Here is a 23,517-nt window from a genome sequence, read left to right as displayed (position 1 = left end):
TGTCGAACGTGGTTCTGCCAACTGCTCTGAAATACAAAGGGCAATGGAAGTGATGCCCAGAATTCCTGCCCCTACTTGGGCCAAGATGTAGAGCGGTGCCAACTAATTGGGCCCTTATGGTTAACCCCTTTGTCAGGGCCACAGGGAGGGGCACTTGGTACTGAATGGTTTGTCCTGTAACAAAGGGAAATACTGCGCGGTGCAATAATGAGCAACTGCAACGATAACTGCGTGTATGTCAGTCTATAGACCCCTGCAGACAGACAGACAGACAGACATATGACTGCAAGAGACCCCACCACTGAGAATTTCCTCTTTCCATTCGCTCAGACCCACTGACATTTTCCAGCCAAAGAGACAGACACAATATTTATACAGTGAGACCATAAGGAGGAGGAGGAAGGAGCTGCCCTGCTGGTTCCACACAGAGAAGGATTCACAGCACAGTTCTCACCCACTAAATGAATGGACTGTACCAAGCGACACCACATAACACTATTATCCCATTATTCCACTGCTACTATGGGGGCTGCCATGCAATTATTTTACTGCTACTATAGGGACTGCTGTGCTATTATTCTACTGCTACTATAGGGGCTGCGGTGCTACTATCCCACAGCTACTATAGGGGCTGCCGTGCAATTATTCTACTGCTACTATAGGGGCTGCCGTGCAATTATTCTACTGCTAATATAGGGGCTGCCGTGCCATTATTCTACTGCTACTATAGGGGCTGCCGTGCTATTATTCTACTGCTACTATAGGGGCTGCCGTGCTATTATCCCACTGCTACTATAGGGGCTGCCGTGCCATTATTCTACTGCTACTATAGGGGCTGCGGTGCTACTATAGGGGCTGCGGTGCTATTATCCCACTGCTACTATAGGGGCTGCCATGCCATTATTCTACTGCTACTATAGGGGCTGCCGTGCTATTATCCCACTGCTACTATAGGGGCTGCTGTGCCATTATTCTACTGCTACTATAGGGGCTGCTGTGCTATTATCCCACTGCTACTATAGGGGCTGCCGTGCCATTATTCTACTGCTACTATAGGGGCTGCCGTGCTATTATTCTACTGCTACTATAGGGGCTGCTGTGCCATTATCCACTGCTACTATTGGGGCTGCTGTGCTATTATCCCACTGCTACTATAGGGGCTGCTGTGCCATTATCCACTGCTACTATAGGGGCTGCTGTGCTATTATCCCACTGCTACTATAGGGGCTGCCGTGCCATTATTCTACTGCTACAATAGGGGCTGTCGTGCTATTATTCTACTGCTACAATAGGGGCTGCCGTGCAATTATTCTACTGCTACTATAGGGGCTGCGGTGCTGCTATAGGGGCTGCCGTGCCATTATTCTACTGCTACTATAGGGGCTGCCGTGCTATTATCCCACTGCTACTATAGGGGCTGCCGTGCCATTATCCCACTGCTACTATAGGGGCTGCCGTGCCATTATTCTACTGCTACTATAGGGGCTGCTGTGCCATTATTCTACTGCTACTATAGGGGCTGCTGTGCTATTATCCCACTGCTACTATAGGGGCTGCTGTGCTATTATTCTACTGCTACTATAGGGGCTGCCGTGCCATTATTCTACTGCTACTTTAGGGGCTGCTGTGCTATTATCCCACTGCTACTATAGGGGCTGCCGTGCCATTATTCTACTGCTACTATAGGGGCTGCCGTGCTATTATTCTACTGCTACTATAGGGGCTGCCGTGCCATTATTCTACTGCTACTATAGGGGCTGCTGTGCTATTACCCCACTGCTACAATGGGGGCTGCCGTGCTATTACCCTGTGCTGTCGATTATCCCCATTCACAGTGGAAGTGAAAGTTCTCAGTACAAGGTCACAGAACAATGGGGACCCACTGGCAGGATTATTTTTGCCTGTGCTGAAAGTAAATATTCACATGGGAGGGAATCAGTTAAACAGCCAATTGGGAGGTGCTCAGGGGCCAATGGGGAGAAAGGAATAAAATTCACGGGATTTCAAAAAATCTAATTCAAAAACCTCCAGATCTTTCTTAACTGCAACTCCCATCATCCCCTTATAGAAAAAGGGAGTTGTATTCGTACACTACAACAATGGCTGCACATTAGGTCCCTGGTAATGACATTGCACTGCTGGGGGTCAAAACACGACATTTGGGGAAATTGGCCTCTTCAAGCCCTCGTGGGGGGATGTCGGGGCAGAAGTTAAAGTTTTATTGCACCCAATGAGTGTTATAAGTGTTATCTGGGAGAGATTAATCACGTCACTGCCTCTGATATATTTACATTTCTCTGTAGATCCGGCTTTGCAGCCGCACCCTCAGTATTAACTGATAAAAGGGGGGAGCTGGGCTGAACTAGGGGTGCAGCGAGTGAACCTCCCTTATAACATGGCACAGCCAGAATCTCCAATGGTCTTTGCCCCGGAAGCCAAATGGTTTCCCGCCTCCCTCTCGAGAAAGCAGAGCTCAGAGATAAAATAACACAAATAAAAGACCAACTGCAAAGCTGATGATTTCCCTAACAACACCCTAAACCTTCATTCAATGTAGAATTCTACCATATGAATTTTCCTTTCAAACCTGCATCACTGAATATCAACTCCCAGCCACTGACCAGTACAGGGAGCCCCTTTAATGCGGATTATTATGACATCATAAGAAAACAACTGCCTATCCCCCCCCCAATATCCAGAGCCCCCCCCTCCCCAGACACTTTACCTGCCCCATGCATCCCTTCCTTAGCCTCATCTATTATGTGAGTTACTGGATACATTGCATTACACTGCAATCAAGTTGCTATGCCCAGTGACCCTAGCAACCAGTCAGAATGACTGAAACACAACTGCCCCACTGCCCCTAGCAACCAGGCAGGGGAGATTCTGCCCAATTTAATTGAAGCGACATTAGGGGAGATGTTGGGCTCCTAAACTAAAAATTAAGACAAACCTTTATAATCATTGAGGGGGGTCTCGACCCCTTGAGTCTCTCCAGTCACAGTCCTGTGCAGTTGGCACTTTTTTTTTTTTTTTTTTAAATCTCTTTATTTATGATTTTTTCAATATTACAATAACAAAAAAGTAAAGAAAAAAAATACAAAAATATTTAACAATCATGTGTATAGGGTATAGCACATATAGATTTTCATACAAGGTTATAAGGCACAGACATTGCAAAGTACCTCATTATATTTCACTGATCTGACGAAGACCTGAATAAAGTCCCTCAGTGTAAAATCAGTCCGTTGGGGCTTCTGTGAAAGACTTAGAAGAGACCCAAAGAGCCAAATATTTCTGAATGGGAATCAAGTGTCCCCCAACAGTTGTCACTTTTGTAAGAGAAGCTGCACTGCCCCCTCGGAACCTCACCAGTAAAAATGAACCAGGAACTGCTTCTTACGCCCAAACATAAAGGAAACATAAACCCATGTGCCACAGAGCACCGACTCCAGCTCAACCCCCCGAAATATTCCCAAAAATACCCACACGTCAGGGTCACAATATAGACTGAACCAGACTGACCCTTCTGCCCACAGAACTTCCAACAGAGAGACTGGACCCCAACTCCACAAAACCAGTCACTTAGTACACCCTGCTACAGTTCCAGGGGTACAAATCAGCACTCACCCCAAATCTCCCCCTAACTGACCTTCAGACTGGGCCCCCTTAGCTCATAACAAGGTTACAGATATATAGAAACATTGGGGTAACAGTCACCCTGCTATAGTTCCAGGGGTACCCAGGGTACAAATAATCACTCACCCCAAATCTCCCCCTAACTGACCTTCAGACTGGACCCCCTTAGCTCATAACAAGGTTACAGATATATAGAAACATTGGGGTGTCACCCTGCTATAGTTCCAGGGGTACCCAGGGTACAAATAAGCACTCACCCCAAATCTCCCCCTAACTGGCCTTCAGACTGGGCCCCCTTAGCTCATAACAAGGTTACAGATATATAGAAACATTGGGGTAACAGTCACCCTGCTATAGTTCCAGGGGTACCCAGGGCACAAATAAGCACTCACCCCAAATCTCCCCCTAACTGACCTTCAGACTGGGCCCCCTTAGCTGATAACAAGGTTACAGATATATAGAAACATTGGGGTGTCACCCTGCTATAGTTCCAGGGGTACCCAGGATACAAATAAGCACTCACCCCAAATCTCCCCCTAACTGACCTTCAGCCTGGGCCCCCTTAGCTCATAACAAGGTTACAGATATATAGAAACATTGGGGTGTCACCCTGCTATAGTTCCAGGGGTACCCAGGATACAAATAAGCACTCACCCCAAATCTCCCCCTAACTGACCTTCAGCCTGGGCCCCCTTAGCTCATAACAAGGTTACAGATATATAGAAACATTGGGGTGTCACCCTGCTATAGTTCCAGGGGTACCCAGGGTACAAATAAACACTCACCCCAAATCTCCCGCTAACTGACCTTCAGACTGGGCCCCCTTAGCTCATAACAAGGTTACAGATATATAGAAACATTGGGGTGTCACCCTGCTATAGTTCCAGGGGTACCCAGGATACAAATAAGCACTCAGCCCAAATCTCCCCCTAACTGACCTTCAGACTGGGCCCCCTTAGCTCATAACAAGGTTACAGATATATAGAAACATTGGGGTGTCACCCTGCTATAGTTCCAGGGGTACCCAGGGTACAAATAAACACTTACCCCAAATCTCCCCCTAACTGACCTTCAGACTGGGCCCCCTTAGCTCATAACAAGGTTACAGATATATAGAAACATTGGGGTAACAGTCACCCTGCTATAGTTCCAGGGGTACCCAGGGCACAAATAAGCACTCACCCCAAATCTCCCCCTAACTGACCTTCAGACTGGGCCCCCTTAGCTCATAACAAGGTTACAGATATATAGAAACATTGGGGTGTCACCCTGCTATAGTTCCAGGGGTACCCAGGTGTATAGGCCTAATTGAATGTGAATGTTGGGGGTACCAGTGCATGTGGGGGGCAGTTCTATATGACACAGTAAGTAGAGGACACAGTGGGAGTTGCCATAAGACACAGCACAGATCACACACAGTAAAATCCAGAGCACAAATAAGAAGTCCCAGTGAAACACAACAGAGAGTAGTAACTCAGGGTACTTTACTTACCAACTGTCTGACTTGAGCTCCAGCAGGGACTGAGTCCTCTCTGAGTTACACTGGAGGCACCACATGGCCGGGAGTAGGGGGATCGCAGGGAGTTTGGGGATCGCAGGGAGTTACCGTCTCCCCCCTCTGATTCCCTCACCATCCCGACACAGACCCCCCATACCAGCAGCACAGACAGGGGAGGATGGGACTGAGTGGAGCTGGAGAGAAGGGAGGAGCCCGGAGATCCCACACATCCCATTGGCTCCTCTCACTCGCTTTGTTTTTCCATGGGAAGGAACAGGAAACTGCAGAGCAAAGTGACCAGAGCTGGGGGAGTGGAGCAGGGATTGCAGAGCAGCGAGGGCAGAGCAGGGAGGGCAGAGCAGGGAGGGCAGAGCAGGGAGGGCAGAGCCGCACGACTGATTATTGTCCCACTTACACAATTTACAAAACTTATACAAAAACGTGTTACTTTCAAAGAGACTTGGGTATATTACAGTTTGTATCAATGAGAGCAGTGTGACGGGGGCAAGTAGGTTTAAACTTAGGGCAAACTCTACTCATCAGTCCCACGGGCCCCTGTAGTTCCTGGACCCCCAGCAGTTACTGTTTCCTATATAGTTACACCCCGGCTTTCAGTACATTTTTGGTGAGTTTGCATCACAGTAGCTGTGGTTGAAAAAATTACATTCAACAAGTTTAATCTTTTGTCCCCACAAAACCCACGTACCTGCTGACTATTTGTGTCGTACACAATGGGGGCCCCATAAAAATAACGTGCGGGGCCCCAAAGTTTCTGATGGCGACCCTGAGAGTAAGGCTTGCAGAGCAGGGATTGCAGAGAGTGGGCAGGGATTGCAGAGCAGTCATTGGAGAGAGCGGGGCAGAGAGTGGGGCAGGGATTGTAGAGCAACGTGGGCAGAAAGCGGGGCAGGGATTACAGAGCAGGAATTGCAGAGAGCGGGGCAGAGAGCGGGACAGGGATTGCAGAGCAGGGATTGCAGAGAGCGGGACAGGGATTGCAGAGCAGGGATTGCAGCGCAACGTGGGCAGAGAGCGGGGCAGGGATAGGTTACTGCACTGATAGTGTTAATCTACCCGCTTGCCCTGCCTGGGGCTGGAGATCAGATCAAGATCTTTATGTGGGGAATGTGGGACTGGGCCGGGGGTTCACTCTCTGAGTTCAGGCTCAGAATCCGTTACCTTAAAATAAAACCACTTTTATTCATTGTGCTCCTCAGGGATACAGTGCAATACATATATATATACACGTCTGTACTGACTGTAAATACTCACCTACCTGTGTCACTACTGGGGAGAGGCAGTGGGTCTGTGCAGGTTTAAAGGCTAAGTGAGTATTTGAATGAACCCTCAGTATAAATAGAGACTGGGTGCATTGCCCTCACGGTGCCACATATTTACTGCTTCTCTCTCTCTGCTGAACAAACAGAGGAAGGAAATGAGGAAGAAGAGAAGGAAAAAGAGGAAATGGCACTTCCGGTGACACAATGTATCACATGCAGCAAATGTTGCACCAGTGAAAGGGAATGGGGGGGGGGTGACCCCTAATGATCACTCATTTATCAACACTGGACAAATTTGCCCATTGGCAGTAACCCATAGCAACCAATCAGTATTTGGCTTTTTTCAGGCAGCTGCAGGTAGAAAATGAATGCAACAATCTGATTGGTTGCCATGGGTAACTGCCAATGGGAAAATTTGTCCAGTGTTGATAAATAACCCCCCTGTCTTCAGGCGGCCCGCAAACATTTACTGCCCCACAGCCGCTTTCGTGCATGCCCTTTTAAATGCTCGCACCAGCCATACCCCGCCCCCTTCTGTGACATCACAGCGGGGTGGGCGCGGGTTTATAAGGTCCCTATTACATTCCTAACAGTCCCTGTCCCAGTGAGCTAACAATCTAAGGTCCCAATCACATTCCCAGCAGTCTCTGCCCCAGTGAGCTTACAATCTAAGGTCCCTATCACATTCCCATCAGTCCCTTACCCAGTGAGCTTACAATCTAAGGTCCCTATCACATTCCCATCAGTCCCTTAACCAGTGAGCGTACAATCTAAGGTGCCTGAGTGAGTTTACAATCTAAGGTCCCTACCACATTCCCATCAGTCCCTGCCCAAGTGAGTTTACAATCTAACGTCCCTATCACATTCCTATCAGTCCCTGCCCCAGCGAGCTTACAATCTAAGGTCCCAAACACATTCCCATCAGTCTCTGCCCCACTGAGCTCACGATCTAAGGTCCCTATCACATTCCCATCAGTCCCTGCCCCAGGAAGTTTACAATCTAATGTCCCTATTACATTCCCATCAGTCCCTGTCCCAGTGAGTTTACAATCTAATGTCCCTATCACATGCCCATCATTCCCTGACCCAGTGAGTTTACAATCTAAGGTCCCTACCACATTCCCATCAGTCCCTGCCCAAGTGAGCTTACAATCTAACGTCCCTATCACATTCCTATCAGTCCCTGCCCCAGTGATCTTACAATCAAAGGTCCCAAACACATTCCCATCAGTCCCTGCCCCAGGAAGTTTACAATCTAATGTCCCTATCACATTCCCATCAGTCCCTGCCCCAGTGAGTTTACAATCTAAGGGCTTTATCACATTCCCATCAGTCCCTGCCCCAGTGAGTTTACACACTATAATCCCAGGCTGTCTCACTGACCCCTGTATTTCACTACAATCCCAGGCTGTCTCACCGACCCGTCTCTCACTTTAAACCTAGGCTGTCTCACTGTCCCCTATCTCTCACGAAGAGTGACCCCTGTCTCTCACTACAACCCCAGCCTGTCTCACGAAGAGTGACCCCTGTCTCTGACTATAATCTCAAGATGTCTCACGGAGAGTGACCCCCGTCTCTCACTACAAACCCAGGATTTCTCATGGAGATTGACCCCCGTTATTCATTGTAATCTCAGGCTGTCTCACAGAGAGTGACCCCATCTCTCACTACAACCCCAGGCTGTCTCATGGAGAGTGACCAATGTCTCTCATTATAATCTCAGGCTGTTTCACGGAGAGTGACCCCTTTTTCTCACTATAATCATAGGCTGTCTCACAGAGAGTGACCTCCTTCTCTCACTACAAACCCAGGCTGTCTCATGGAGAGTGACCCCTGTCTCTCACAATAATCCCAGGCTGTCTCACGGAGAGTGACTCTCTCTCGCTATAATCTCAGACTGTCTCATGGAGAGTGACCTGTCTATCGCTATAATCCCAGGCTGTCTCACGGAGAGTGACCCGTCTCTCACTATAATCTCAGGATGTCTCACGGAGAGTGACGGTCTCTCACTATAATCCCAGGCTGTCTCATGGAGAGTGACCAATGTCTCTCATTATAATCTCAGTCTGTCTCATGGAGAGTGACTGTCTCTCACTATAATCTCAGGCTGTCTCACGGAGAGTGACCCGTCTCTCACTATAATCTCAGGATGTCTCACGGAGAGTGACGGTCTCTCACTATAATCCCAGGCTGTCTCATGGAGAGTGACCAATGTCTCTCATTATAATCTCAGTCTGTCTCCTGGAGAGTGACTGTCTCTCACTATAATCTCAGGATGTCTCATGGAGAGTGACCCGTCTCTCCCAATAATCCCAGGCTGTCTCATGGAGAGTGACCCGTCTCTCACAATAATCCCAGGCTGTCTCATGGAGAGTGTCTCATGTGAGCTGCTCAGTTGTGTCTGGCAGTAATTCGGGTACATTCTGGGCATTATGGTGAGTGCAGGGGGGGGGGGGAGAGATTAAACACAGACGTTCCCCATCACCGTGACAAATCTCCTCCCTGAGGCGCCACTAATTAAAAGCCGAAAGAAAAGCAATTAATAAACATTGTGAGAAGCTCAGAGAATCCCGGGCCCCACTGGGACACACATAAAATATACAGGGGCCCAATGGATTGATTGATTCTCCTGTCAGGGAAGACTAAAAGCCAATCATAAATATGTAATGTCTCCAGATAAACCAATTTCCCGGCAACGCCAAAACTGTAATTTCTCCCATTTATATGGATTAAACATCGGCGCTCCTATAGGATAACATTGTGCAGCAGCCTGGCGGGCCCCTTACACACTGGCACTAGGGGCCACATCAATGCAATGATGTCTCTATGGTGCAGAATGATAAACCAATGTGCTCATTTTAAATATAAAAATAGTGAAATTACTTATGATGCTAGAGACACATCTATCTACCCAATGCCGGGGGGCTCCTGATATCCCATGATGCTCTCTGGGCATTGCTGGGTCACATTCATCTGCAGACAGAACAATATCACTTTGTACCAATCAGAGCTGCAGGCGCCTGGCATCCTTGGCATTTGCTGACTGTCACTTTATCAGCCAGTCAACAAAACTGTCATTCATCCACCAGTCACAGAAACACTGCCTGTAACACTAATAATCTGTCATATCACCAGTAATCCCAGTGCAATGCAGACCAGTAGAACCAGTATTTCCAGTGCAATGAGGCCCAGTAGCACCAGTAATTCCAGTGCAATCCATCCCAGTATCACCAGCAATCCCAGTGCAATGAGGCCCATTAGCACCAGTAATTCAAGTGCAATGCAGCCCAGTAGCACCAGTAATCCCAGTGCAATACATCCAGTATCACAAGTAATCCCAGTGCAATGCAGCCCAGTAGCACCAGTAATTTCAGTGCAATGCAGCCCAGTAGCACCAGTAATTCCAGTGCAATGAGGCCCAGAATCACCAGTAATCCCAGTGCAATGCGGCCCAGTATCACCAGTAATCCCAGTGCAATGCGGCCCAGTAGCACCAGTAATCTCAGTGCAATGAGGCCCAGTATCACCAGTAATCCCAGTGCAATGCGGCCCAGTATCACCAGTAATCCCAGTGCAATGCGGCCCAGTGGCACCAATAATCCCAGTGCAATGCATCCCAGTATCACCAGGAATCCCAGTGCAATGTGGCCCAGTAGCACCAGTAATCCCAGTAGTAGCATTGCAATGTGGCCCAGTAGCACCATTAATTCCAGTGCAATAAGGACCAGTAACACAAGTAATCCCAGTGCAATGTCACCCAGTAGCACCAGTAATTCCAGTACAATAAAGCCCACTAATGCCAGTAGTAGCATTGCAATGTGGCCCAGTAGCACCAGTGCAATGAGGCCGAGTAGCACCAGTAATCCCACTGTGATGCATCCCAGTAGCACCAGTAATCCCTGTGCAATACGTCCCAGTAGCACCAATAGTCCCAGTGCAATGCATCCCAGTAGCACCAGTAATCTCAGTGAAATGTATCCCAGTAGCACCAATAGTTCCAGTGCAATGCATCCCTGTAGCACCAGTAATCCCAGTGCAATACAACCCGGTAGCACCAACAGTTCCAATGCAATGCATCCGAGTAGCACCAGTAATCCCAGTGAAATGTATCCCAGTAGCACCAGTAATCCCAGTGCAATACGTCCCAGTAGCACCAATAGTCCCAGTGCAATGCATCCCAGTAGCACCAGTAATCCCAGTGCAATGCTTCTCAGTAGCACCAGTAATCCCAGTGCAATGAATCCCAGTAGCACCAGTAATCCCAGTGCAATGCTTCCCAGTAGCACCAGTAATCCCAGTGCAATGCATCCCAGTAGCAGTAGCTGGGGAGCCACAAGACTGAATAAGTAACCACAGTGCAAATGCAAGGATGGCAGTTATTCAAACCACTAAAGAAGTGAAATGTGCAAAAAATACGCAATTCAATTCGCCATGTTGCAACTTCCCAGAATTCCACTACAATCAGGTTAAAAATGCTGCACCAGACAATAAATGTGCAAAGATTTGTGCCAGTTGGTAAACTTTGTTGAAATGGCCACAACTTGTAAGGGAAAGCACAAGTGTGACGTGGATGTGCGCTTAATTGTGATTCCACTGGTGCAACAGTGTGTACAGTGAGTGTGTTGTATATTGGGAGTGTGTACAGTGAGTGTGTACAGTGAGTGTGTACAGTGAGTGTGTACAGTGAGTGTGTACAGTGAGTGTGTACAGTGAGTGTGTTGTATATTGGGAGTGTGTATAGCGAGTGTGTATAGCGAGTGTGTACAGTGAGTGTGTACAGTGAGTGTGTACAGTGAGTGTGTACAGTAAGTGTGTACAGTGAGTGTGTTGTATATTGGGAGTGTGTATAGTGAGTGTATACAGAGAGTGTGTTGTATATTGTGAGTGTGTATAGTGAGTGTATACAGAGAGTGTGTTGTATATTGTGAGTGTGTATAGTGAGTGTATACAGTGAGTGTGTATAGTGAGTGTGTTGTATATTGGGAGTGTGTATAGTGAGTGTATACAGTGAGTGTGTTGTATATTGGGAGTGTGTTGTATATTGGGAGTGTTTACAGTGAGTGTGTTGTATATTGGGAGTGTGTATAGCGAGTGAGTATAGTGAGTGAGTGTAGTGAGTATGTATAGTGAGTATATATAGCGAGTATATATAGCGAGTGTGTATAGTGAGTATATATAGTGAGTGTGTACAGCCAGTGTGTATAGTGAGTATATATAGTGACTGTGTACAGTGAGTGTGTACAGTGTGTGTGTTGTATATTGGGAGTGTGTATAGTGAGTGTGTAGAGTATATATAGCGAGTATATATAGTGAGTATATATAGTGAGTGAGTATAGCGAGTGTGTATAGTGAGTATATATAGTGAGTATATATAGTGAGTGTGTATAGCGAGTATATATAGTGAGTGTATATAGTGAGTGTGTATAGTGAGTGTATATAGTGAGTATAGTGACTGTGTATAGCGAGTGTATAGTGAGTATATATTGCGAGTGTATAGTATAGTGAGTGTGTATAGTGAGTGTGTATAGGGAGTGTGTATAGGGAGTGTGTATAGGGAGTGTGTATAGGGAGTGTGTATAGGGAGTGTGTATAGTGAGTGTGTATAGTGAGTGTGTATAGTGAGTGTGTATAGTGAGTGTGTATAGTGAGTGTGTATAGTGAGTGTGTATAGTGAGTGTGTATAGTGAGTGTGTATAGTGAGTGTGTATAGTGAGTGAGTATAGTGAGTGAGTATAGTGAGTGTGTATAGTGAGTGAGTATAGTGAGTGAGTATAGTGAGTGTGTATAGTGAGTGTGTATAGTGAGTGTGTATAGTGAGTATAGTGAGTGTGTATAGCCAGTGTGTATAGTATGTATAGTGAGTGTGTGTGTGTGTGTATAGTAAGTGTGTATAGTGAGTGAGTATAGTGAGTGTGTATAGTGAGTGAGTATAGTGAGTGTGTATAGTGAGTGTGTATAGTGAGTGTGTATAGTGAGTGTGTATAGTGAGTGTGTATAGTGAGTGTGTATAGTGAGTGTGTATAGTGAGTGTGTATGTATAGTGAGTGTGTATAGTGAGTGTGTATAGGGAAGCCCGTGTGTAACAGCTGGGCAAGGAAAGTGTTAAGTGCAGGGTCCCATTGTGCCATGTACATAACAATAACATAGGTACAAACGGTTAATGGGCACGCAGAGCAGAGTTATAGTTCAGCACACGTGGCACAAACAATTCTGCACTTTCTGAACATAAATGATCTCGGGGGAGTTTCCTTTAACCCCCCCCCCCCACATTATTTTATTCCACTTCCCCGGGCACTGGTGCCAATTCAGGGCCAAGTGTTGGATCCAGAGTTAATTTCGGTAAAATTCTAATTCAGGCTGATGTCACACACTGAACCCAACCAAGAGCCCCCCGTGCCCCCCTGCCCCGGGCACTAACACACTTTGCACTTGACTCACCTGCTCCTCGTTTGCTCCACAAAGTCCTAAATCCGACCCACGTTACAGGTAAGTAGCGAGTTCCCCCCGTGCCGCGGCTACTGCTCCGAATAACACAAAAGTGCCTTTAATGGGTAAATCGGGCGGCACAAGAGATGTGGGTTGTACTCTGCCCTCTTCTACATTCGCTGCACAAACCTTTATCTCTCCCAGGAGTAAAGTCTCTTCTCCTGTCTGTGACATTTCTCTATTGGCTGATACATTCCTCTCTGCTGCAGGGACTGAAAGAGTTAACTACAGCCACATTGGGCCACAACCATCCTCTGCCAGTAGCTCTGTCCATCGTGTGGCCCTTCAGCTCTTGTTCAACTACAACCCCCAACTTGCCCTCCCATTACAGTACAGACAGGGGGAGGGATATTGAGTTCACATTGTACCTGGGGGATGAGGAATCTCTAATCTATTAAAGGGAACATTCGTCCCAGGGTTGAAGTCTGTTGATGTTTATTCTTTGGACCATTTGCTGCACAGGGAGGGGATTCTATTGGTCTGGGGGTCTAATGGGAAACCTGCTGATTCTTATTCTTTCCCTGAGATTTCTATGCAGCAAGCGGCCAATAGGAACCCGCAACTGGCCCAGCGCTGCATTAACCCTCACCTTGCTGGCAAGCAGGACTCAGCACAACACAGCATTTCCCTCCTCACTGCAGAGCGAGCTGGGAATCCATCAGTGCCCTGGGTATATCAATGCTCTGGGTATATCAGTGCCCTGGGTATATCAATGCTCTGGGTATATCAGTGCCCTGGGTATATCAGTGCCCTGGGTATATCAGTGCCCTGGGTATATCAGTGCTCTGGGTATATCAATGCTCTGGGTATATCAGTGCCCTGGGTATATCAGTGCCCTGGGTATATCAGTGCCCTGGGTATATCAGTGCTCTGGGTATATCAGTGCTCTGGGTATATCAATGCTCTGGGTATATCAATGCTCTGGGTATATCAGTGCCCTGGGTATATCAGTGCCCTGGGTATATCAGTGCCCTGGGTATATCAGTGCCCTGGGTATATCAGTGCCCTGGGTATATCAATGCTCTGGGTATATCAGTGCTCTGGGTATATCAGTGCTCTGGGTATATCAATGCCCTGGGTATATCAATGCCCTGGGTATATCAATGCTCTGGGTATATCAATGCTCTGGGTATATCAGTGCCCTGGGTATATCAGTGCCCTGGGTATATCAGTGCCCTGGGTATATCAGTGCTCTGGGTATATCAATGCTCTGGGTATATCCGTGCTCTGGGTATATCAGTGCTCTGGGTATGGGAGAGATCACTTGGGCAGCACCAGTGCAATAACTGAAGGACAATTTGTATCCTTGAGAATTATTTTTACTGCTTGAAATGTAACAAATTATGTTATACAACACATATGGGGCAATGTCAACTCAATATAAAAAAAATCCTGAGAAAAACTTCCACCTGCTGTTTTATCCACCACTGCCCCCAGCCCAGGCTCCTCCCCTTCATGTGGCTCTGCAGTGTAATATGTAATAATAATATAATATTATATAATGACCCATACAGGAGTAACAGAGACCCTGCTCATAAGAGCTTACAATCTAAAAGAAGGGAGTACGAGACACAAAGTGGGGATGGGCAAGATGAGGAGTCAGCAAAGTGAGAGAGGGGTATATAGTGTGTATATATCTGTGTACAGCACATGATAACCCTAACAGTCCAGATTGTAAGCTCTTGTGATCAGAGCAATTTTCTTTGTATGAGATCCTTCCCTATATTGTAAGAGCAAGGCCCGGGCTCATCATTTAACCCTTTATGCTGCACCCATTAAAGCCGTGCCAGGGAATGAAGGGTTACAATGTGCAGCTCCCTGTGCTGCAACTACAACTCTCACATTCCTTCCCTGGGACTTTAGAGCTGAGCTCAGGGTCATTAGTGAGAGAGAAGCGGCAGCTGTAGGGTTAAGTCTGTCCCTGGGATTGGGCGAGTGTCGCTGCTGCAGAGCCGAGTCACTACAAGCCCCTCCCCCTCCCCTGCGGATTCAGCTCTGCGCCAGGAATCCATTGTGTCTGTAGCCCCGGCCCTTGTCACTCACCTGCTCCGCTCACTGGATGTTCCGTATCGGCAGCGACTCCACCACAGCCCGGGACAGAGCAGCTCGTGTGTTACTGATCGGCCGACCGAGTCCCAGGCGCTTCCCCGTGCGACAATCTCAGCCCGTGACTAGAGCGAGAAATTGATTGAGCGCAAAGAGGCCGCTCAGCACAAATCATCGCGGGGCTCCCCGGGGAGCACGTGACTCCGGCAATTCCATTATCTGCTGCTGCTGACGTCATCATAATTCAGCTGACGTCATGATAATGATTCTGCTGATGTAATGACGCTGCACGGGATCCCCCCCAGGAATCCCCCTCTGTACAGACTCCACTCAGTACTGACTCTCCCACACTATGGGGGGGACACGTGTATTTCATCTGGAGCTGGAGCTGCCATACTGATCTACTGACTTACTGACCCTGGGCAAATAGTATCACTGCAACAACAACATGACACCCACAAACAATCAGTCTGGAACTAACTCCCCCTCCCAGCAAATCTCATCCATCCTACCCCCCCAACTCACACCCCAACCCCCTAATTCACACCTGCACCCCCAACCCTCTCATATGTTTGCATATTTACCCACAATCCTGACACAAGCAGAGCAGTTAATAAAGTGGGAGCAACATGGAGAGGAAGGGGTGTCACTCAGACATGGGGGCGGGGCCAGTGAATAAGAAAACAGAACCAGCAGCAATTAACACTTTATGCACCGTCTGTTTTTCAGCTGCAGAACTAAAGGGTAACTAAGCAGCAAAGGACAATAATGGGTGTAAGAGCCCACTTGTAACAGTTGCTATGGGACAGACGTTAGTAACAATCAGGGAACATGCTCAGTAGGGGCTGCTGGGAAGTGGGGTGACTCATGTATCAGACAATAATGTGACAGACAGTTTGGGGCCCAGTCGTTTCCGAGTGGCACAAGATAGTCTCAGATACAAGTCCAATAAAAGACCAGAAAGGAGAGACGCCCCCTGAATAATTCATCCGATCAGTTGATAATTAATTCATTGAAATTAAAGCCACAAAGTCTTCTTGCACCTCATTAGTGGGGCAGAGATTAACCCTTTGTGTATCATCCACATGCCAATAGGGATAAAGGGGCAGGTCGCCTTCAACTGAGTTTTTAACATGATTGATTTTCTGAGACAGTTTGCAGTTGGTCATCTGTCAATTGTTATTTTGTCTTTTTTTCCCGACTCTCCCCCAAAATGAACATTAAAGTGGAACCCCGAGACGGAATGTTACCCTTATTATATCTCTGAATATTTGTCTCCAGCAAACGTCACCTGTCCCTTTAATAAGAATGTTGGGGGTTGTATGATGCAGGGCTCGTGTGTATGTGTCTGGGGGTACACTGTCATTATTCAGAGACCCCATCTCATTATTATACACACATGAACCCCAAACATAAAAGGGGTACCCCAACATGCTCTCTGTGGGGATCTTCAGTGTGAGAGAAGAGGTTGAAGAGAAGCCAAAAAGTTTTGGGGGTCACATTGGCTGCACCTGGAGTTCTGTTGCCAAGCTCTTATATAGTGACCCTCAAACTGTCTGATCTACACCACCCGCCTCGACAATTACACTTAATAATAAATCAGATTGGGGTTCAGGGGGAGTCCCATACACTACACAGAAATCCTTGTGGCATGAGAGACTGCAGCTAATGAAGGGGTTAGTGAAGGGGTCAATGAAGGGGTTAATGAGGCTTTCCTCGGTCTCTGGAGGAACATTCAGTAGGAGCCCCATGGGAATTACACTGAGAAAATCAATCGCCCCTATATTAGCAGCCGACTAGTTACAATCAGCACCCCCACACTGTGGGGCCCCATCTCCCTCTCCCACAGATCCTGGGGCCACACTCAAGCCCTTTCCTTTCTCCATTGCCCCCGGCTGATCCCGGGTTGTGATTGGGCCTCTGAGCTGATTCGGATGGAAATGTTTTTTCTGGGGCCCCCCAAACCCCGGGCACCACTCATTAAAGGGGAACAGTCCCTACATTTGCTCACACATCAGTTTCATGACTCCCAGATTTATTTATTAACCTCCTATAATGTGTAGGGCAGAGACAGAGAAGAGCCCTGGGAATGCAGCAAGTGTGGGGCCCTCAGTGGCAGAACTACAACTCCCAACATCCCTGGCTGGAGAATGACAATATCCCACACCAATGGCCTCACTGCCCCAGATTAAATCCAACTCGATCCAAGCACCGATACAGAAATTTTGTGTGATCAGATCCCTCGATGGTGAGTTAATGATTTGGTTGAACTGTACAGCTCTGCCCAATATGTTGGTGCCCTATGAATCTCCGCTAATAATAAGCCATGGGACTGGGGTGCATTTCCTTAAGCTTCCAGCAGGGGGAGGAGGAGAGCAGATCTGTACTCAGTTGTCTATTGATTCAACTGCAGCTCCTTCTCTGTTTCCCATGAGCCTCTTTGTTTAAAGGGGCAGCTCACTTACAACACAAGAGTTTGCAGCAAAGAATTAACTGGCACAGGGGTTCCCATATATACAAGTATATATACATATATACACACATACATATATTCTACACATCCCATGACATGAAACAGGCCATGCACCCGCACACACAAACATTCCCTGCATTTTGGTTGTTCATGCTGTAAACAACTGACCCTAGCAACCAAAGAGAACAACTAACCCTAGCAACCAGACAGAATCACTGACCCTAGCAACCAAAGAGAATTACTGACCATATAAGAAGGGGCCTGTGTGCTCCGAAAGCTTGCAATTGTTACTTATTCAGTTAGCCAGGTATCACAAAACTTTAACATTTTCTGCATTTCTTCAATGGCTAACATTTTACAATATCTCAAAACTATGACCATAGCAATCAGAGAGAATCACTGACCCTAGCAACTGGAGAAAATCACTGACTCTAGCAACAAGACAGAATCACTGACCCTAGCAACCAGAGAGAACAACTGACCATAGCAACCAGAGATAATCACTAACCCTAGCAACAAGACAGAATCACTGATCCTAGCAACCAGAGATAATCACTAACCCTAGCAACAAGACAGAATCACTGATCCTAGCAAACAGAGAGAACAACTGACCATAGCAACCAGATATAATCACTGACTCTAGCAACCAGAGAGCAGTTTTCATTCCAGACCCAGAAGAGAGGGGCAAACAATTCAATGAGCATGAGGAATAAAAGCCCAAGTCACTCTCTGCACAAGAGAATTCATTTTTTATTTAATTTCATTTCCCTTTAAGGTTCTTGCTCTGCTCCATTAACTGTTTCACAGCTGAAGAAGGGATGCTGGGAGTTGCAGTTTAGCAGCAGAGGAGCCAACTGCAGTGAGGGAGGGAATTTCCATGATGCACATTTCTTCTAAATGACAGAAAGTTCTGTTCTGACCCGTCGCAGACACATAGGAGACTTATTGGTCTGTATGGAGCTGTTTGTGCTAAATATGAGCTGGGGCCCCTGCGGTGTGTGTAACACAAGGGCCCCTCTGTGTGTGGAGAGCAGGAGATTAACTGTTCACATGCTGGACACACAGAGCCCCAGTAAAACCCCAGACCCTCTCATATGATCTGAGACTAGAAGGGTGCGGGGAATCTTTACTCCCTGACATCATATAAATAAATACTCTCAATTCCTGTGGCCCCTCCCAGCAACTCTTCCAGTGCAACAGAACTAGCAGCCCCCACCTTCTCACAAGTGGGGCCCACACAGGACAGGAACCCCATTGAGCCCCTCACATTCATCTCATAATAAATAGTGAGCGTCCCAGTTAGGGGTGCAAATAAGTGCAGCACCCTGTGTTATTCACTAGCCACCAGCATGGGGCAAACAAGGGGTGCGGGGCCCTGCCATTTACTTCTTGCTGAATCAACATGGCAGCTTTGTGCAATTCTGTAGCAGCAGATCAACCCCTAATCCCCCCGCCCCCCACTATTGCTTTTTATTTAGTTTGGAGACAAGCAGTTCCCTTGGCAGCGACTCATTGTGGTCTCATTGTTCTGACATAAGTCCCTCCCCCACCATTACAGCTGGGGGGCTTCTCCCCCAATCACTGGGTGTCAACCAGTGCAGTCTCTCTTGTACTGGGAGGGGAGTGTCACATTTTACTGGGATTAGAGGCTCATACTGGGAATGAAGGACATAGGGCTCACGTCAGCCCCTGCCCCAGTGAGTTTACAATCTAAGGCCCGATCATATTCCCATCAGTCCCTGCCCCAGTGAGCTCACAATCTAAGGTCCGATCATATTCCCATCAGTCCCTGCCCCAGTGAGTTTACAATCTAAGGTCCGATCATATTCCCATCAGTCCTTGTCCCAGTGAGCTTACAATCTAAGGTCCCTATCACATTCCCATCAGTCCCTGCCCCAGTGATCTTACAATCTAAGGTCCCTATCACATTCCCATCAGTCCCTGCCCCAGTGAGTTTACAATCTAAGGTCCCATCATATTCCCATCAGTCCTTGTCCCAGTGAGTTTACAATCTAAGGTCCCTATCACATTCCCATCAGTCCCTGTCCCAGTGAGTTTACAATCTAAGGTCTGATCACATTCCCATCAGTCCCTGCCCCAGTGAGCTTACAATCTAAGGTCCCTATCACATTCCCATCAGTCCCTGCCCCAGTGAGTTTACAATCTAAGGTCTGATCACATTCCCATCAGTCCCTGCCCCAGTGAGTTTACAATCTAAGGTCCCATCATATTCCCATCAGTCCTTGTCCCAGTGAGTTTACAATCTAAGGTCCCTATCACATTCCCATCAGTCCCTGTCCCAGTGAGTTTACAATCTAAGGTCTGATCACATTCCCATCAGTCCCTGCCCCAGTGAGCTTACAATCTAAGGTCCCTATCACATTCCCATTAATGTACATTTACAGTTCCCTACAGCTGATGATGATGGTTGGCTGTATTTATATAGAGGAACCCGAGGGCCTGTACATAGGACAGTAGGTTTAGGGGGGCAGCTCTTGGGAGCCTATATAATAAATAAAAAATGTTTAAAGAAAAACATAAAATCTCCCGAGCCACCACTGGAGACCAGTAGTACTCCGTTGGCAGATGTGTCCTGTTACGTGCCTGTGCAGAGTGCAAGCCCACGGGGCAAGCTGAACCAACACAAGTGAATCCACCAATACAGAATGGCCAGTCAGAAATGAACAGGAGACCAATTACGAGTCACAGCTGCTCGGGGGTGTCTGTGGCCCCTGGGGACCACAATTCAACACATCAATTGTGTTTGGACTTAATTTTCTGTGTCTGAATTAGGATAATGAGCCATTAGAGTGTGTGCCTGGTGCCCCCATTAACCCCTCACATGCTCCAAGCTCAAGGAGTAACCTTTGTCAGGGGGCTGCTGGGACATCAGAAATCTTAGGGCCACACATTCCCCAATGTTGTACAATAAACATACAGTGAATGTACAGGTTACTTACAAATACAACCAATAAACGATTCAAGAAATAAAGGGGCACTGAATATCAGACCCTCCAATGGGCATGAGTTTCCCAGGAAGTGCTACCTTACTAAAAGGATAGTGAGTGCAGGGAACTGACTCCCATCTGAAGCAGACTTAAGGAAGTTATTCTGCCCCATCTGATGTGGCCCCTACATTTCCAGGGCCCCTTTTCTCTTACTGTAGCCCTCGTTGTTGCCAAAGATTTTGGCCCCATGTAAAATAATAGGAGGAAACAAGGGGAAATTCTGCATTTGAAATGTGACACTTGCAACTGCCACTTCATCTGGGGCTTTCCAGAGGGCAGATAGTCAGCCTTCTAATTAAACCTCTCTCAGCAAGAACATCTACCCCCCGAGGAAATGTTTCACTTTTCAATAATCTCACCTCACCCACATATCTTCTTTGTAACCCCCTTACCCCAATAATCACTCTCCCACCCACGTCGCTTCTGGAACAATAGGAGGCTGCAATATCTCTTCTTCCAGATACTATAATGTACTTATGTACTCACAGCAGGTCCGGACTGAGAATTAAAATAGGCCCTGGCATTTCAGGTACACAGAGGCCCAATCAGCCCACATAGAGGCCCAAACAGCCCCCACCAGCCCACTAAATACTGACTTTCTGTGGGACCTTATAGCAGCCCCTCTGGCATTTGCCAGAACCCACAGATTGCCAGTCCGGGCCTGACTCACAGTGGCTGCACAGATCCTATCTGATCCCCATTGTAAGCAGCAGTCCTGTCCTGCTTTATGGCAGCTGAGATTCTAGCTATCTGTATAACAGAGCATTCTGTCCCAGTGGCTGCACAGATCCTATCTGATCCCCATTGTAAGCAGCAGTCCTGTCCTGCTTTATGGCAGCTGAGATTCTAGCTATCTGTATAACAGAACATTCTGTCCTAGTGGCTGCACAGATCCTATCTGATCCCCATTGTAAGCAGCAGTCCTGTCCTGCTTTATGGCAGCTGAGATTCTAGCTATCTGTATAACAGAGCATTCTGTCCCAGTGGCTGCACAGATCCTATCTGATCCCCATTGTAAGCAGCAGTCCTGTCCTGCTTTATGGCAGCTGAGATTCTAGCTATCTGTATAACAGAACATTCTGTCCCAGTGGCTGCACAGATCCTATCTGATCCCCATTGTAAGCAGCAGTCCTGTCCTGCTTTATGGCAGCTGAGATTCTAGCTATCTGTATAACAGAACATTCTGTCCTAGTGGCTGCACAGATCCTATCTGATCCCCATTGTAAGCAGCAGTCCTGTCCTGCTTTATGGCAGCTGAGATTCTAGCTATCTGTATAACAGAACATTCTGTCCCAGTGGCTGCACAGATCCTATCTGATCCCCATCAGGGGGCAGCTCTGCAGAGAACTTTGAGGCAGGAGAGGGGTAGGGAGGGAGGACTTTGTATAGTAAACCCTGTGGTCTGCCACCCCCCCACCATATTTCTGTGATAGGGGTGGGATATATATCTTAGAGAAAGGCCTTGGATAGAGTCAGATTGAAGTTCTGTAAATAAATTATTATTTTATTTTACAAGTCCTGAGAGTGCGTATTCTTCGTTAAGTATGGTGTAAATTTTGATGCTTCTGCACCCAGACAAACAAATAGATTTTTGATTTATATAGAACAAAAAAAGTCTGCACTCATAGGTCTTGTGATGAAAAAAAGAGCATGTTTATTCAACGTTTCGGCTCGAGCCATCATCAGGATGCCGAAACGTTGAATAAACGTTGAATATAATAGTCCTGTAAGTACCTGCACTCTTTCCTTCACAATCCAACATGGGTGCTTGGTCAAACGTGGTATGTAGGTTTCAACATGGACCAGTACTCCAAGGGGCACATTTACTAAGCTCGGGTGAATGAATAGAGGGAAAAAACCTCGAATTTCAAGGAGTTTTTTGTGCTCCTCGACTATCGAATTGGCGTAAATACACCTGAGTAGAATGATTCAAATAGATCGAGCGAATCGACTATTCGCTCATTCGATAGTCGAAGTACTGTCTCTTTTAAAAATCATTCGACTGCCTACTTCGCCAGATTAAACCTACCGAATTGCTTTAAAAGCCTATGGGAAAGTCCCATAGGCTTTTTTTCTACGTTTTTGATCAAATAAAAAGGCAATCGACCGATCATTCGATCGAATGAAAATCCTTTGATCAAATATTCGATCGCTTGACCATTTGCCGGTCGAATATTCGCCCATTCGACTATTCGCCAGCGCGTAAATTCGCCCGAATTCCCTATTCGATTCTATTCCCCAGTCGAATTTCGAGGGATTTAACCCCTTGAAATTCGACCCTTGAAACATCTGCCCCCAAAAGTTTTTATCAAAAATGTCTTTATTCAAACATCACTCTTGTGTCCAACGTTTCGGCCCACATTGGGGCCTTTATCAAGGAGCCTTCCCCAATGTGGGCCGAAACGTTGGACACAAGAGTGATGTTTGAATAAAGACATTTTTGATAAAACTTTTGGGGTGCTGGTCCATATTGAAATCTATATATATATATATACAATATGTAACATTATTGGAGATGTTTAGTAAGTGCCTGACACTAATTAGAAGAGTAAAACACTATTTAATTTCCCAGTATGATAAAAGAGTCAAGTTCCTAATTTGTATAGAATAATTAGCAGAGACATAATTGCACTGATACACACACAGCACAGGGGAATATACTGGCTCTTGTACAATGCAGCACATACAGCAGCTCCAGCCTATTCTTATTTACATCAGTTAAACTCCCGGCACTCACCAGTTTCCAGGACTGATTGATTATCCAGGCTCCGGCCGCTCCTCAGATCCAGTTTAATTACAGCAAACAGACACTGTTCCCATATTTCTTGTAAGTCCTTGATCCCTAATGATCCTTAATGATCCCTAGTGAAGCATGCTGGGAAGGGATTGGCAAGCGGCTCGGAACTCTTTGGGCCTTTAGAAGCGAAGTCACAAACACAATCTCATCTGGGGCTTTCTGAGTCTTTCACAGAACAAACCCCAAGGTCAGTGGCCCCGTGAGCTGAATTCTAAGCACAAAGTGTGGGAAATTGGCTCCGTGTCTAGAGGTTCATCTAATGATGCCCCTGAAGATGCCACTATTCACTG

At 46.9% G+C, this 23,517-nt stretch overlaps 2 protein-coding genes across 12 annotated transcripts in view; one reads left to right on the top strand and one right to left on the bottom strand.

The window, feature by feature from the left end:
* LOC108704046 (IQ motif and SEC7 domain-containing protein 1) overlaps window positions 1-23,517 on the bottom strand; it is a 184,971-nt gene that overhangs the window by 33,081 nt on the left and 128,373 nt on the right. The window contains exon 1 of one of the 11 annotated variants that reach the window (XM_041591018.1): window positions 14,947-15,072. The exons of 9 other annotated variants lie outside the window; for them this stretch is intronic. Coding sequence is in view for 1 of the 2 variants with exons in the window: in XM_041591016.1 (XP_041446950.1) it covers window positions 5,132-5,196 (65 nt within the window). In the remaining variant the exon portion in view is untranslated. Of the gene's footprint in view, window positions 1-5,131; window positions 5,334-14,946; window positions 15,073-23,517 lie in introns of those variants that run through there. One more of the 11 variants, XM_041591016.1, reaches the window with a different exon arrangement.
* Window positions 8,257-10,861, top strand: LOC121403139 (putative protein TPRXL). Its single transcript, XM_041591021.1, has one exon. It carries the CDS (start codon window positions 9,763-9,765, stop codon window positions 10,765-10,767), a length of 1,005 nt encoding a protein of 334 aa, XP_041446955.1. The 5' UTR covers window positions 8,257-9,762; the 3' UTR covers window positions 10,768-10,861.

The sequence above is a fragment of the Xenopus laevis genome, chromosome 4L, assembly GCF_017654675.1.
Source record: "Xenopus laevis strain J_2021 chromosome 4L, Xenopus_laevis_v10.1, whole genome shotgun sequence".
Taxonomy (NCBI): Eukaryota; Metazoa; Chordata; class Amphibia; order Anura; family Pipidae; genus Xenopus; species Xenopus laevis.
The sequence above is the reverse complement of the archived record's forward strand: the minus strand, read 5'-3'. Positions and strand labels throughout refer to the sequence as shown.